At 54.7% G+C, this 15,271-nt stretch overlaps 2 protein-coding genes across 2 annotated transcripts in view; one reads left to right on the top strand and one right to left on the bottom strand.

Annotated features, from left to right (window-relative positions):
• Positions 1–1,105: 1,105 nt before the first annotated feature.
• TREH (trehalase) lies at positions 1,106–7,056 on the top strand (the record flags this gene model as incomplete). The annotated part of the gene is made up of 14 exons (XM_014785011.2): positions 1,106–1,223; positions 1,351–1,495; positions 1,577–1,664; positions 2,861–2,961; positions 3,109–3,201; positions 3,327–3,443; positions 3,550–3,672; positions 4,348–4,397; positions 4,494–4,688; positions 5,244–5,461; positions 5,728–5,839; positions 6,195–6,307; positions 6,573–6,626; positions 6,864–7,056. Coding segments are annotated over 14 exons (1,680 nt in total), but the record flags the coding sequence as incomplete, so codon positions are not given.
• A 271-nt stretch (positions 7,057–7,327) lies between these two features.
• PHLDB1 (pleckstrin homology like domain family B member 1) overlaps positions 7,328–15,271 on the bottom strand; it is a 45,577-nt gene continuing 37,633 nt past the window's right edge. Inside the window, 4 exon segments of the mRNA XM_087433793.1 lie at positions 7,328–8,749; positions 9,543–9,628; positions 14,294–14,396; positions 14,659–14,775. Of these exon segments, the coding sequence (XP_087289919.1) occupies positions 8,609–8,749; positions 9,543–9,628; positions 14,294–14,396; positions 14,659–14,775 (447 nt within the window). The 3' untranslated portion in view covers positions 7,328–8,608.

Below are 15,271 nucleotides of genomic sequence, written 5' to 3'. Positions count from 1 at the left end.
TAGCATTTTAAGCATGTTCATCTACAATCAGGTATGCAAAGCTACTTGAATGTGCCCCCTTAAATTCCCATAGTGATTTCCTTAGGGTTATGCCTATACAAGCATCCTTTTAATAGTCCAGTTTTTCACTGCCCATTTGCCAGAGCATTGGCCCCTGCCCATGAGTCAATAAAACCCAAACATAGGGGCCTTTTCATTCAATTCTTCCATCACTGCAAGGGAAACAGCATGCAATTCGTCCCACTGGGCTGATTTGTTCTTACGTTCTGCAAAGATTTCCATCAGTCAGTCAGAGCACAGTGGCCTTCCAAACAAGACACTGTCTGTCCCGTTTGGAAGTCCCATTGGTAAACCAAGCAGCTTTTTCTTGGTCAATAGAGAGCTGTTCACAGGGCTCCTGGTGGCTCCGCAGGTGCTTCCAAAGTCGGCCCTGCGGGAAAAGAGGCCACCTCCTGGTGAACACGATGAGTACCTCCTTGCGTTCCCCAAGTAGCATGTTCCTGTGTAAACCACTTCCATTTCATTAAGGAACTCTTTGGGGGCACTGCCTTCTTTATCAGAGAGTTTATCTGACATCACCGGAGACATTATGGGTATTTCAGGTTTCAGGTATATTGTGTGTCCTTCAGTCATTAGAGGTGGTTTCAACCAACACCAATAGCAAGCTAGTCATTTTCTCCCAGATGGGGCATATCACACTCTGCATCTGGAAATTTTCTGGTGCAAAATCTCAGCAATTGTCACTGGGTGCAACTCACAAGCTTTTGCCATAAGCCCTTCTCATCAGGTCCATACAGGGCCACTATACAGAGAATTCGTCCATCCCAGTCTAACACATCACTGATTAAAGTGAGGATCTCCTTTTGTCCACTGGGTATTCTGCACTGTTTCAAATGGATAACTAGTGTGGGCTCAGAGGATTGTTTAGGTCCCTTACTGCACAAGGGCCCTCCTCGTTCTCTCAGCCCTGTATGTCACCACCATCCATAAACCCCTACCACACATGTGTGCGCACACACACACAGCCCTTGTCCAGTCCAGGCAACATGCCCCTGACTCTAGCCTTTCTTCTCCCCTAATGGTGGTGTCCTGACCTGCTCCCCTCCCTGACTCTCTCTGCAGCCAGATTTACTGCCATGGGGAGCTCCTGCACCAAGTTCAGATGGCCAAGCTCTACCAGGACGACAAGCAGTTTGTGGACCAGCCACTGTCCTCAGCTCCAGGTAAGGCCCCACCTCCTCCTGAACCTTCCACCAAAGATGCAGGGGGCAAGACCAGGCAGTGAGGGGCCTCTGATCAGGGAGGGGCTTCTGGGGTCCTGCTGACCTCTCCCTGCTGCCTGTTCAACAGACCAAGTTTTGCAGCGCTTCAACGAGCTGGCCGAGGCCCACAACCACAGCATCCCTCAGCAGCAGCTGCAGCTGTTTGTCCAAGAACATTTCCAGCCCGTGGGGCAGGAGCTGGAGTCCTGGACTCCTGAAGACTGGAAAGACAGGTACAACCCTGGACAGGGAACAGGAGAAGGCCCTTCAGAGAGGGCTGCCTCCCTGAACCCTGTGGGGCCGGTGTTCTTCAGTCCCCAGTTCCTGCAGACAATCTCAGACCCCAACCTGCGAGCCTGGGCAGGGCAGCTGCACCAGCACTGGAAGAATCTGGGAAAGAAGGTATCAGTGTCCTGGGCCTGCGCCAGGGCCTGACCAAGAAGGATGGACCTGGGAGAGGGGTGTGTCAGCTTGGGGCCCACAGTGCCCCTAGAGCACAGACTGGAATTCATTTCCTGAGAACGCAGCTCCCCGCCCCCTGGGTCCTTGAACAGAAGGTCTCTAGAAAGAACTTCTGACAGGGAGGAGGGGAAGGTCTACTCCTAACTGCTCACCTCCTCTCTGAAGCCCTTTCCAGCCTCCCCCCAGGCAAACCTAGCCTGTCCTACCACCTCCAGGCTGCCCAGTCCTGCCCCTTCCTTACACCAGTGGTAATTGCCTGCTGGGCTCTCTCTTCCCTGAGCTCCTCAGGCCAGGCCTCTGCTCAGGAATGATAATTGCTACTGCCGATTGTAGCCAAGCCCTGGGATCAGCACAGTCTGTTAGGCACTTTCTCTCCTTTGTCTGAGGCTCAGAGAGGGCAGTGGTTTGCCCAAGGCTGCACAGCAACTGTCCTCCTGCCCAGGCCCCAGGGCCCTGGCACCTGCTGACACAGAATGGTGCTCCGGGCTCCTCTGCCAGCTAGCTTGGGCTGCTTCCTCACACAGCCCTGCAGGAACAAACCCGAGCCCTGTTCCACTGCTCCCCTCAAAATAGCTGAGACAGGCTGGCCTCTCTCCCACTAAAACCACCCTCCTCTAGAACTAGGAGGGAATGAACAGAGAAATGCCAGATGTGGACACACAGCAAGCCCCCCTCTGGTCCTACAATTGCTCTCCCTCAGCCGCGTTCATCCACATCCATCTCACTGGGGAAAGGGCTTGGGATTTCATCCACACCTGGGCCAGAGAATGGGGGCCCTGAGTCTCTGGGCCTGGCTTGGGGTGGCAGCAGAGATTCGGGGGGCAAGGTGAGCCAGAGGAAATGGCCCCCCACCTGGGTCCTAATAATGGCTGCTGCTCAGTGAGCACCTGTGGCTGCCAGGCAGAGTGGTCAGGGCTCCTACGCACCATCCCCCCAGTCAGGACTCCAGAGGCCGGCATGTGGGGACGAGCACACCAGGCTCCCAGCAGCTCAGGCCTTGACCAAAGCCACACGGCCAAGCAGCAGCAGAGCCAGAACTCAAGCCCAGGCTGCCTGGCTCCAAAGCCCAGAGCTGCCAGCCCCAGCCTCCTTCAGCCTCCACTCTGTGGGGGCTGTGCCCTCTCTGCTGACTGCAGGTGAAGCCAGAGGTCCTCAGCCACCCTGAGCAGTTCTCTCTGATCTACTCAGAACACCCCTTCATTGTGCCTGGCGGGCGCTTTGTCGAGTTCTACTACTGGTGAGCAGCCAGGGGCCACAGAGGCGGGAGTGGTGGGGAAGCCAGGGTCAGCGGGGTGTCTTGAGCAGGACAGGGTGCCCTCACGTGGCCTGGGTGTGCAGGGCAGAGGGAGCTGTGAGGAGATGCCTGAGCTGTCCCTTCCCCCAGGGACTCCTACTGGGTGATGGAGGGTCTGCTCCTCTCTGAGATGCCCGAGACAGTGAAGGGCATGCTGCAGAACTTCCTGGACCTGGTGCAAACGTAAGAGGGGGCCGGGCACCTCAATGGCAGGGTGGAGGAGAAGCAGGTGCCATGGGCTTGGAGCTGGGTCTGCCTTGGCTCTGGCGGCCGGGCAGAGGCATCTCAGCAGGCCTCCTTCGTGGCAGCTACGGACATATCCCCAATGGGGCCCGCGTGTACTACCTGCAGCGGAGCCAGCCCCCACTCCTGACCCTCATGATGGACCGCTATGTGACTCACACCAACGACACCGCCTTCCTACGGTGGGCACCCCTCCCTGTGCTGCCCTGCAGCCCCCATACCTGAGACCTCCCAGGGCGGGACTGGGGAGGTGTGCCTGGGCTGAGGGGGTGCCTGGCTCCACCCCAGGGACAACATTGAGACCCTGGCCTTGGAGTTGGACTTCTGGGCTGAGAACAGGAGCATCTCTGTGAGCTCAGGGGGAAACAGCTACGTCCTGAATCGCTATTATGTCCCTTATGGAGGACCCAGGTGAGGAACTGCCCCGCCAGCCTCCCAATCTCCTGTCTATTCACTCTGGTTTGAGTATCACGACCCCTTGGCCAGGACGGTGAGTGACTTAACCCCACCTCTCAGATGGTGACAGAGATAGCCTTGGTGTTACTTCAAAACCTTGGGAGCCTCCTGGGGGAAATGTGAAACTGACCCGCATATGTACAGGGCAGGGAGAGACCTAAGAAAGAGGCAGACCATTCCAGATTGGTAGGTGGCAGTTTTAATAAAGAAGGGAATTTACTTACGAGGCTTGTCTTCCGCAGCCACAAGACAAGCAGATCTCCGCACCCGCCCGCCAGAATCTTAGGTTTATGTAGAGGTCGTAACTGGGTTCAATTATGTATTCAGTCCAGATGGTCTCAACTACACCTTACTCCCTCAAGGCTATGTCCTTGGAACAGCTCCCACTATGGAACAGTAGGCAGAGGGTACATTCCAAGGACAGGGGAGGGGGTGAGGAGCCTCCGACTGCCCAGGACCAGCTCCAGGGTCAACCGGCGATCACATCGTCTTCATTACCTCCTCCAGCTCCTGGGTAACCCAGGGCTGTGGGGCCCAAAGGGCAGCTGAGTCAACATGGCTCAGTCTCCAGCTTGGGCACAGAGGGCTTAGAGCCTCCTAGTGCCAGGCCGCCCACTCTCCTCTTGCCAGGCCAGAGTCCTACAGCAAAGATGCAGAGCTGGCAGACACCTTGCCAGAAGGTGAGCAGCAACAGGCTGAGAGGGTCTGGGTGGCGCTGGGCGCCTGCAGTTGTGTCAGGCCCTGGTCCCCTGTCTGCTGCTGCCTTCTCCTCACAGGGGACCGGGAGGCTCTGTTCACCGAGCTCAAGGCTGGGGCCGAGTCTGGCTGGGACTTCTCTTCACGCTGGCTCATCGGAGGCCCAAACCCCGATTTGCTCAGCAGCACCCGAACCAGCAAATTTGTGCCTGTTGACCTCAATGCCTTCCTATGCCAGGCAGAGGAGCTGATGAGCAACTTCCACGCCAGACTGGGTGAGCACGCCAGCAGGTGGGGAGGTGTGCTTGTCCCATGTGGGTCCCCGCCTCAGCCCTGGCAACAGCGCTGGAAGTAGGACCTCGGGTGAAGGGCCTCCAGCCTGCCAGCCTGCTCAATACCTCTCCCCTAGCGCAGCCAGGGCAAGTGCACAAGTGGAGCCCACTCTCATCCTCACTGCCCCTCCTTCTTACTGGGAAGGCCTTCTAGGGCCTATGAGTGGACACCCTAGCCCATACAGCCAAACTCCCTCCATTCCTCTTCCAAAACAGCTGTCTGACCACTCAAAGCTAGGCCAGTGCTCTCCAAGGATGGCCCCAGGAACTGGCCAGTTCAGGGAACCGCAGGGAGCGGTACATGGCAATTTCCTCAGGGAATTACAGGTCCTAGAGGCCTCAAATGTGGTGGGCTCCAGGTAGGCTTGTCCCCTTGGTGTTCAGGACTTCTTAGCCTTTGGGGAGGACAACAGGAGGAGGCCAATAGAGACCTTTCGAAGGCACGGGTCCCAAGGGCAGCGGCCATGATTACTCAGCCTAAAGGCAGTGTCACTCCAGGAAATGACACCCAAGCCACAAAGTACAGAAATTTGAGGGCACAGCGCTTAGCTGCCCTGAAGGCCATCCTGTGGGATGAGGAGAAAGGTGCCTGGTTTGATTATGACCTTGAGAACGGAAAGAAGAACCCAGAGTTCTATCCATCCAACCTCGCTCCACTCTGGGCCGGCTGCTTCTCTGACCCGGGCGACGTGGACAAGGCTCTGAAATACCTGGAGGTGAGGGGGGCAGCAGGGCAGGCTGGTACTCTGGGGGCAGGACCATCTGCTCTCTCCCTGACTCTGAGCAGTAACCCCTGGCAGGTGGCAGCCACTGCCTCCTGCTCCGCCCCAGCGTCTTGGCCTGCAGGTCCCACTGCAGCCACCAGGGGGCAGCTGTGAGCCAGGAAGGCCCAGGAAAGGACATCTAGCCTTAGGAGCGCCCAGCCTCCCGGCTCCCTGTCCAGCTCCCACCCATAGTCATAGTAATGTCTGGAACCTTCTAGGACAGCCAGATCCTGACCTACCAGTACGGGATCCCGACCTCTCTCCAGAATACAGGCCAGCAGTGGGACTTCCCCAATGCCTGGGCCCCCCTGCAGGACCTGGTCATCAGAGGTAGGAGGCAGGGATGGGGCACATCCCAGGGCCTTACCCTCGAGGGAGTAGAGGGTCAGCCTCCCTGGTCCTGGGGAGGCGTGTGCAGAGGATGCAGGGTCTTTCTCTGACTTCTCTGCTCTCTCAGCCTCCCACTCAGCAAACATTTACATCCATCCCGCCCATCAGGGGAATCAGCCCTCCCCTCTCCCTCCAATGCCGGCCCCAGATTAACAGGAAGTTGGCCCGTGGTTCCAGGAAGGAGGTCTTAGGGCTCAGACCTCTTTCCCTCCTGGAGGAGAGTAAGGCTCAGGCCTCTGCTCCCCCTGGGATGGGGGCTCTGGAGATTCAGGGTCCTGGCTGGGGTGGGGTCTAGGTCTGGCCAAGTCTCCCTCACTTCGGGCCCAGGAAGTGGCTTTCCAGCTGGCCCAGAACTGGATCCGAACCAACTTTGATGTCTACTCCAAGACGTCAGCCATGTATGAGAAGGTGAGCTGGCCCTGAGCCCAGTCCCACGGGGCCTCCTCCTCATGGTGAGATGGGGAAACTGTCAGGCTTGCAAAGCCCAGGCCCAGCACAGCCAGGGACAGGGGTGGCACCGGTGGCCATTCTCAGCACCCCTAGGCACTGCAGGGGTCAGAGCTGCAGGCCAGAGCACCTTCTCCCAAAGGGGCTCCCATTTCTTGCTTTCCCTAGAGGGCTGGGGTGGGAAGGCTGGGGGTACCACTTGACCTTAAAGCCTTCTTGTCCCCAGTATGACATCAGCAACGGTGGACAGCCGGGTGGTGGAGGGGAGTATGAGGTTCAGGTGAGTGGGACATCCTCCAGAGAACTCTGGGGCTCTGCTGTCCCCACAAATGACCATGACCTCCCCTCTCTTGGCTTCGGTTTCCTCCCCTGTATGTGGGCCCACAGGGAGGAGGTACCCCCTTGGTACCCCTGGGGCTAGGCGGGGCCAGAGTCTCCGGGTGAAGATCCCACAGCCTCTAAAAGGACTTGAGGGCTTCCCCAGAGGTCTTCCCTCACTGGCCATGCCTCTCTCCAGGAAGGGTTTGGCTGGACCAATGGAGTGGTCCTGATGCTCCTGGACCGCTATGGTGACCGGCTGAGCTCAGGGACTCAGACAGCTTTCCTGGAGCCTCACTGCCTTGCAGCTGCCCTTCTACTTAGCCTCCTGCTCAGCCTCCTGCCACAGTGACCGGCCTCACTGCCCCGTCTGCCTTCACTTCCTCCTCTGCCTCCAGCTCCTGCCTCATTAAACTTCTGAGTTCCCACCTGCTCCTGCCTCTTCATCCTCCATCCCTGGAGACCTCATGCCCTCCTATGTCCCTAGCCGGTCCTCAGTCATTGTGAAGTGGGGGCAGGGTAGGGACCTGGAGGTCATGGGTTGGGCCCTGGGTCCCTCCTGGAACATTTAATAAGGTGGAAATCCTGCTTAGTAGGGAAGACCTAGCCCTCCTACCTCATGTACCCCAGCTCCATGCCCCCCACAACCTGGCTTCCCAAACACATACTCCAAATGCTTTATTGTTCTGCTGAGACGCTTACAAATACTGAAAATCACCCAGCCCGGACCCAGCAACCAAGGCCCAGTGCTGGGAAGAGGGGCAGGAAGGTGGGTTTAGTGTTAAGGCGGGAAGGGCTGAGGCCCGACAGCTGGAGGCCTGGTCCTCTTCTCTCCATTTTCATCATCCTATCGAGACTAAAGGGAGGGCAGCCGGACCTCAGGGTCCTCCCCATCTGCGGCTACTTCTGCTCAGGCCTTCCCTCAGGAGCGTCTGAGCAGCCCTCTGTCCCTGTCAGAGACTCAGCCCTGTACAGAACTCAGCCCTGTACGGGCCCTTCCACTTTCCTCTCCTATCCGCATCACTCCTCCTCTGGTCTCTAGATCCCCCAGCTTCGTCCCTTCTGGCTCTAAGCAAGGCACAAGTGGAAGGGAGAGGGCTGGACTGGGGGGCCAGCAGGCTGTGCATCAGGGCCTGGAGACATAGGCAGGGGGCAGGGAGTTATTCAGTCCCTTCCCCCCAGCATGAGATGCCCAAGGGCCTGGGCTGGAGAGATGATGGCACGTACCCTCAGATGGGCCCACAGCTGAAGCAGTGGGCAGAGCCATGGAGCCAGGGCAATTAGTATGTAACCATGGCAATGGGTCTGCAAAAAGGAGATGGGGCTGGGACCTCAAGGATGACACTTGAGGTCTCCGGCCCTTGAGCAAAGTAATAAAAAGTATAAACACAGGAGAAGAACAGGGTTGAGCGAGGTTTGAGAAGTATACCGCCTGAGCTGTTAACCCGCTCTGGATGTGGCTCTGCTCAGCCCCCAGGCCCCTGCAAAGTGGGCTGAGGCAAGAGGGGATCTTTGGCAGATTCTGGTACCATTTGTCCTTTTACAAAAGAGAACACAGGCTGGGGAATGCAGGTGCCAGGTCAGAGCTGAGAGGCCCCCTCTGTGACAGCTCCTCAGCCCTGGCTGGGGCCCGGGCAAGACCCTGAAGGGTTATTGCACGTTCTGGACTCCCAGGAGACAGCAAAGCCCCCTCCCCGGCTTTTATCTCCTGGCTGGTTCTTTAGGGGGCCCCAGCTCAGAAACTCACAAGATGAGCTCCTTACAGAACACTACAAAGTCTTCTTGTACAAAAACCCCAGTCACACTCCATCCTCCCAGGGCCTCTGGGAGCGCTCCTGTGAGGCTTAGGGCCCAGGGTAAGACTCCGTCTCCAGGGGCGAGGAGCAGCAAGTGGTCAGACGTGGGTCCGGGGGCCAGCCTGAGGGTCCAGGAGGCCCACACCAGTCAGTTCATGAACTGAGTGTAGCCCTCAGCCCCGGTGACAATGACATCCATCCAGATGCGCATGGCCTCTGCAGATGGGGCCACCATATAGTACAGCCGGTCATGGGTCTTCACACAGAAGGTGAGGGCTGGGTTTGGGCTCTGCCGAGGAAGAGAGGAAGGTCTAAGACGGGGCGCACCCACGATGCCCAGGAGCATTCTCACCTGCCTCCCAGTCTGCCCTTTCCCCTCCCTGTTACCCTGCTCCCTGGAGCTTGGGGCTGAGTCCTAAAGAGGCCTAAAGCCTGGCCCCCACGAGTCAAGTGGGCCCTAGGCTGAGATGCTCCCCTCCTCACCTCTGGGCAGTCCTTGGGCTTGCCCCAGGACCCCAGAGAAGCAGAGATCAGGGCTGGGGTGGGCATCCGAGGCTTGGCGGGAGGGAGGCTGACGTGAATTAGGGCAGATGGCCCCAGCCTCAAACATCTCCTATTTATCAGTCCTCTGCCAAATCCATTCTCTGAGGGCCGCCTACTCCCCTTTTAGCCATCCCTTCTGCATTGCCCACCCCCTCACAGGGAGACATCCTGTTGTCATCTCAGAAGAGAGGCAAGCAAGCCATACTTCCTGCTCTCTACAACCCACCTTCACTCCTCCCTCAGGCCTGGGGGAAGGGAGGGGGATTTAGGGGACAGTAAAGGGTCAAGGGTGAGTGGGGTACAGGAGATGTTAATGTGAGGTAGTTCTGGTTACAGGTATATGGGGAGGGGTACCTCAGACACCATAGTGAAGCTGAAAAACCTCTTCTGGGAAGGGGAGAGGGAGAAAGGAAGAGAAAGTTTACAAAGAGAACAAGGAATGGGTCCGAGCCTCTGAAGAAGACAGGCTGGAGGCCTTTGCTCCCAGAGCCCTGCTGAGCCCACCCCTTCCCCATGGCTGTCTCTTCTGCCCCCCTCACCTTGGCTGCACTGCGCAGGTGGTCATAGTACACTTCCTCGATGGCCTGGAAATAGATGACCCCCTTCAGCTTCGTCTCATGCTTGTCTGCAAAGCAAATAAGGGCCGGGCTGAGGAGGCCTGCACACTTTAGGTCAAGCTCCGTCGACACGGAGCTTCCCTGTCTGGGAAATGGGGCTATTCCCAGGACCCTAAAAGAGAGTCCGACACGGAGCCCTGAAGACACGGTCAATGCTCAGCCTAGCTCAGAATTACAGAGAATGAAAACTAGACCTCCACTGAGATACCACTCCTTCTCACCTATCAGAATGGCAAAAATATACAGCATATTTTTGGCAAGTCTGTGGAGAAACAGGCAGTCTAATAAATGACAGGTGAGAGTATAAATTGGTAAAGCTTATGGATGATTTGGCCATATCTACCAAAATTAGAAAAGTGTTTGCCCTTTGAGCCAATGATTACACTTATGAAAATTTACCTTACACAAAATAAAAAATTTGCAGGATTATTCACCACAGCAGTATTTGTAGTCACAAAAGATTAGAAACAACCCAAGTGCAGTAGCCCCCCTTATCCGTGGTTTCACTTTCCGTGGTTTCAATTACCCAAAGTCAACCGAGGTCTGAAAACATTAAATGGACGGGCTGGCCCCTTGGCTTAGTGGTTAAGTGCGCGTGGCTCCGCTACTGGGAGCCCGGGTTTGGATCCCGGGCACGCACCGTCACACTGCTTGTCAGGCCATGCTGAGGCGGCGTCCCACATACAGCAACTAGAAGGATGTGCAACTATGACATACAACTATCTACTGGGGCTTTGGGGAGAAAAAGGGGAAAAAAAAGGAGGAGGACTGGCAATAGATGTTAGCTCAGGGCCAGTCTTCCTCAGCAAAAAGAAGAGGATTGGCATGGATGTTAGCTCAGGGCTGATCTTCCTCACACACACAAAAAAAATTAAACGGAAAATTCCAGAAATAAACAATTCATAAGTTTTAAATTGTGTGCTGTTCTGAGTAGTGTAATGAAATCTCATATTCGAATTACTGTTTCTACTACTGAATGCCTATTGCTTTCACACCATCGTAAAGTCAAAAAATCTTAAGTTGAACCATCATAAGTTGGGGACTGTGTGTAGAATGATATAGAAATATCCAATGATATAAATATCTAGATATAGATATATTTGACATAGAAAGATCTCTAAAATACATTAGCAGGAAAACAAGGAATGTATTGTATGCTTCTTTTGTGCAAGAAAAGGGGTAAGCATTCATGTTTGCATTTATTTATACTCCCCTAAAGAAACTCCAGAAGGATACACAAGAGATTAAATAAATAGAAGGATTTAAGACTATTTTTAAGAGATTAAAAATAAAAGTGGGTACCTGAGGTGAGTGGGGGTATAATTCTCAATTTAAACCTACTTATGTGTTTTGATTTTTGAACTATATGAACACATTTACCTATTGAATTCTAATATTAAAAAATGGAAAAAAGTATACAGCCTCTGGAGGCAGGGGTGGCAGGAAGGAGGGGGACAAACTAACAGAGCAGAGGTGACTGTCCGGTGGGGAAGGACAGGAGCACTGTCAAGGGGAAGCACAGGGCCTGGGCCATCTCATCTGTAAACACTGCTCAGGCACTACAACTGACATCCTGGACAGCGAGCCTGAGTGCAATGGAAAGGTCACACAATCACTAAACTCAGACAGTGATGGCTGGCAGTGTGCACCTCCCCCACCCCCTGTGTCATTCCAGGCCTGAGTCTTTGATCCCAGATCATAGCTACAGCCTCCTCATGTGCCCGTGTCCCACCCTCTACCCCTCCAACTCATCCTCCCTAATGCCAAGGGGGTGAGCTCTAATCCCTCTGCCTCAGCTCACGAGCTTCTCCGCAGGTTCCCTCACTAGGGAACCTTCCTCCTTGGCTTGGCAAAGGCTATTTACAGGCTGGTGCTAACCCGGCCCTCCAGCCTTGTCTGACATCCCTCCCCTGCACCAACCCCAAGTTCTATCTGGCCAGGCTGAGCTTCTCACAGTCCCTTATAGTATGCTATACCTACATCGGAGTGGTCTCCAGCCCATTCCCTTGACAAACTCCTCAGTCATCTTCAAGACCCATTGCAAATGTCACTACTATGATGCATGGTTGTGCTCTCCTGTGCTCCCACAGCAGATATTCCTCTGTACAGAACTCATTATGCTGAATCTGAACCCTCCTTTTTCTGTTCATAGGTCTACCTCCTCCAACACCAACAATTAGGTGTCCAGCACATAGCAGGTGCTCAATCAACACTGAATGAATGGGTCTTAGGTACTAGGATCCAGAGAAAAATCAGAGACTTTTCTCTTAGGAACCTATAATCTAGTGGGGAGGAAAGCCCGACACAGCCATTTATCAGCTGTGTGACCTTGGGCATGGTTAGGAACTCCAAGAGCATCTACGCATCATAGGTTGTCATGAGCATTAACTGAGAGAACACATTTCAAGTGTTCAGCACAGTGTCTGGCATATAACATGTGGCATCTGTCATCATATCATTATGCCCCTGGGCTGATGTCACATGGCAGAAGGACGCTGTATAACACAGAAGGACAGGAACTATTTCCAGTAAGGTAGCGCCAGAAAAGGCTTCACAGAGATAGTATCTAATCTGGACCCCGTAGAAGGGAGGGGTTCCAGTGAATATGTGGGAGGAAGGTCCAGGCAAAGGCAGGGAGAATGGCAGGTTCAAGGCAGGAGCAGGCAAGGCATACTCAGGGCCGTGATCCAGCCACAGGCCCATCTCCATCTGACACTTCCTCTGGACTCAGCCCCACTCCGGCACCCCCAGGCCTGGCCATCCCTCCAGCCCGTTCTCTCCTGTCTCTTCCTTCACTGGAAATAGTAACACGCTCCTGCCTCCACTTCCTTACCACCCACCTATCCTTGATCTCGTGCAATCTGGCTCCCGCCCCCATACACAGCAGAAACCTTTCTCTCATCAAGCTCCAATCCCTGAATCCAATGGCCTTTGGTTCCACATTATTCTTGGCCTTACTGCAGCATCCATCATCACTGGTGACACCCCCTGCTTGCAAATGTCTGCTCCTTTGGCTGGCTTCCTTCCCCATTTCCGCTCCACCTTCCCCCTCCCCCATCCGAACTTGGTCTCCTTTTGTTTCATAGACATTAAGGAAGGTCACATATGCCAAGTGTCAGCCCAGCACCTGGCATGTGGCTTCCTGCCTCCTACCCCTTCTCCCTTTACTGGTCCTTCCCCTTCCTCCTCCCCAACAAGGGTAGGCCTGCCCCAGGGTGCAGCCCTCCCTCTTCTCTGCTCTGAAGTCTAATTGCCCAGGTTCAGTTTAGCTCTGCCTCTTAGCAGCTGTGAGACCTTGGGCAATTTACTTAACCTCAGAGCCTTATTTTCCTCATCTGTAAAATGGATGTAAAAATGGCATTTCCCTCATAGGATTATTTTGAAGATTAAATGAGATGCATGTAGAGTGCTTAGCACAGCATCTGGTTCACACAAGTGTTCATTAAGTAGGATCTGCTATTATTATTATTGTTATGGTTATTCCAACAGATTCGACCTTCACTCTGTCTCTAACGCTGACCTTTCTCCTACACCTAGTTGTCCCAGGGTCACTTCAACTTCAACCTCAACATGCCTAAAATAGAGCTCTTCTCCCCAGGCCTGTTCCTCTCAATCCTGACAAAGTCCCTTCCTAGCCCAGGTGGAAACATGGGGACATTTGTGCCTCTGCTTCTCCTGCCTCCCTACACCCAGGGCCCAGGTGGTCAGGGAAGGCTTCTTGGAGGTGGTGGCACTGGTTAAGGACCAGGTTGGATGGCAAGCAGGGCACTCCAGGCCGGGGTGTCTCCAGCACCAAACACTCCAGCCCTTCCTCCCAGGCTCCAAGCAGGACTGTTCTTCCCAGCTTTGTGCTTGAGTGGGGTTGACTGACTGGCTGAACAGCCCCCCGTGACTTGTGGACAGACCCCAGCTGGGCATTTAATGCCAATGCAAGGCCCAATTAGGTTTCTCTTTACTCTCTGCCGCTGCAGCCAATGATGTTCCAGAAAGGCATGCTCTGAAGCAAAGAACACTGATGCAGAGCGAAGCACAGCCCCCACCAACCCATGTACATGGACACGTATCAGAAGTAAGAAGGAAAATTTTGTGGTTTTGAGTCACTGGGATCTTAGGGCTAGTTGTTTCCACAGCACAGCTTAGCCTCTCCTGACTAGTGTAGGATACAGCATCCAATGTACCAAGTGGGAACTGTCCAGGATGGACCAGTGGGCCTGTCCCCAGGGCTGTCCTGAGCACTCCTTGGCACTGCTCAACTGTTTGTCTTGGAGTCTTTGAAGGAACTTGCCCAAAGGGGAACCCATGGGACTCTATGCAACCACAGCAACTGGGTGCTCCCTACAGCATACTCATCACGCTTTGTTTTAATTCTTGGTTCAGTATCTGCCTCCCTGACAATAAGCTCCAAGGGAGAGAGCTATGGCCATCCTGCTTATCACCAAAGCCTAGAACAGTGCCTGGAACATACTAGATGCTCAGCTATATTGCCGAATGAATGAATGAATGAATGGAGGTGAACCAGGTACACCCTGTACATTTTTAGAGAGGAGAGGACAAGACCCAGCCCAAGCCCCCGGCCCCTCCACTTTGAAGCTTGGCCTCCTTCCAGAAGACCAGCTGTCCTGGGTGACAGAGCCCAGGGGTCCCGGCTCTGGGGCAGTCTTGTGAGAACTCACCCACATAATAGGAAAGGGTGCGCTTGAGCCGGTCAAAGACAAACCAGCGCTTCTTCCATGATTTAATCTTGCCACCCATCTTGACCAAGTAGCCACGGCAGACCTGGTGGGAAGCAGGAATAAGGAAGGACTCAAATGAGCAGCCCCTAATCCTTTCTCCCCTGAGCAGCAACATAAGTGCCACCACCTGTGCCAGTATTCATAGGGGGCTGTCCCCAACATCTCTTCAGGCCAGCACACCAGGTCCTGGGACAGAGACCTTTGGTGTCAGGGCAGGAAATGAGGCCACTATTCCAAGGACCTAGAGGATGCCTCTGACTACGGGGTCCTCTCCCCAGCACCCCAGGGCCACGCATGCCTTGTACCTTGCTGCTGAGCACCACGTGCAGGCAAGTATCAACACCGTGGCCTGACGACTCGATGTGGGTCTTCAGGTCAAAGTCCTCCTTCCGGATTGGCAGGTAGCGGGTCAGGGGTCGTGCCTGAGAGCAGAGGGGAGGGTCAGCAGAGTCTCCTCTCCTCCCCCATGGTTCCCCTGTCCAGGTCCCTTGGCTTCAGTCCTGAACTCCCAACAGTCTGACATCACTCCCTCCCCACCCCCGTGGTGCTCACTCTGGTTTCACAGGGCTTGCGGCAAAAGCAGAGACCTAGCATGCCTGTGCTGACTCTACCTGGGCAAACTGCTGAACGGCTCTATGTCTCAGTTTCCCCATCTGTGACCAAGACACAGCCACTCTCATCTTGTTCCTGCTCCTCCTCTCCCTCCTGGATGAATGAAATAAAGCCAGAGGCCAGATATGAACATGCTCTGAGGAGAAAAACCCAGTGAGAAACCTGGCCTCTGACTTCCTGTGAGACTTTGTTTGGGTCACATCCCTTCTCTGGGCCTCAGTCTCCTTATAAGTGAAATAAGGGCTTTGAACTAGATATCACTAAGGTCTGCTCCTCCTTAAAAATTCTGATAACGGGCCGGCCCCG

This window comes from Ceratotherium simum, chromosome 7 (genome assembly GCF_057802395.1).
Source record: "Ceratotherium simum simum isolate JZ-2026a chromosome 7, ASM5780239v1, whole genome shotgun sequence".
Classification (NCBI taxonomy): domain Eukaryota; kingdom Metazoa; phylum Chordata; class Mammalia; order Perissodactyla; family Rhinocerotidae; genus Ceratotherium; species Ceratotherium simum.
Note: the sequence above shows the minus strand (reverse complement) of the source record. Positions and strands in the feature narration are given on the sequence as shown.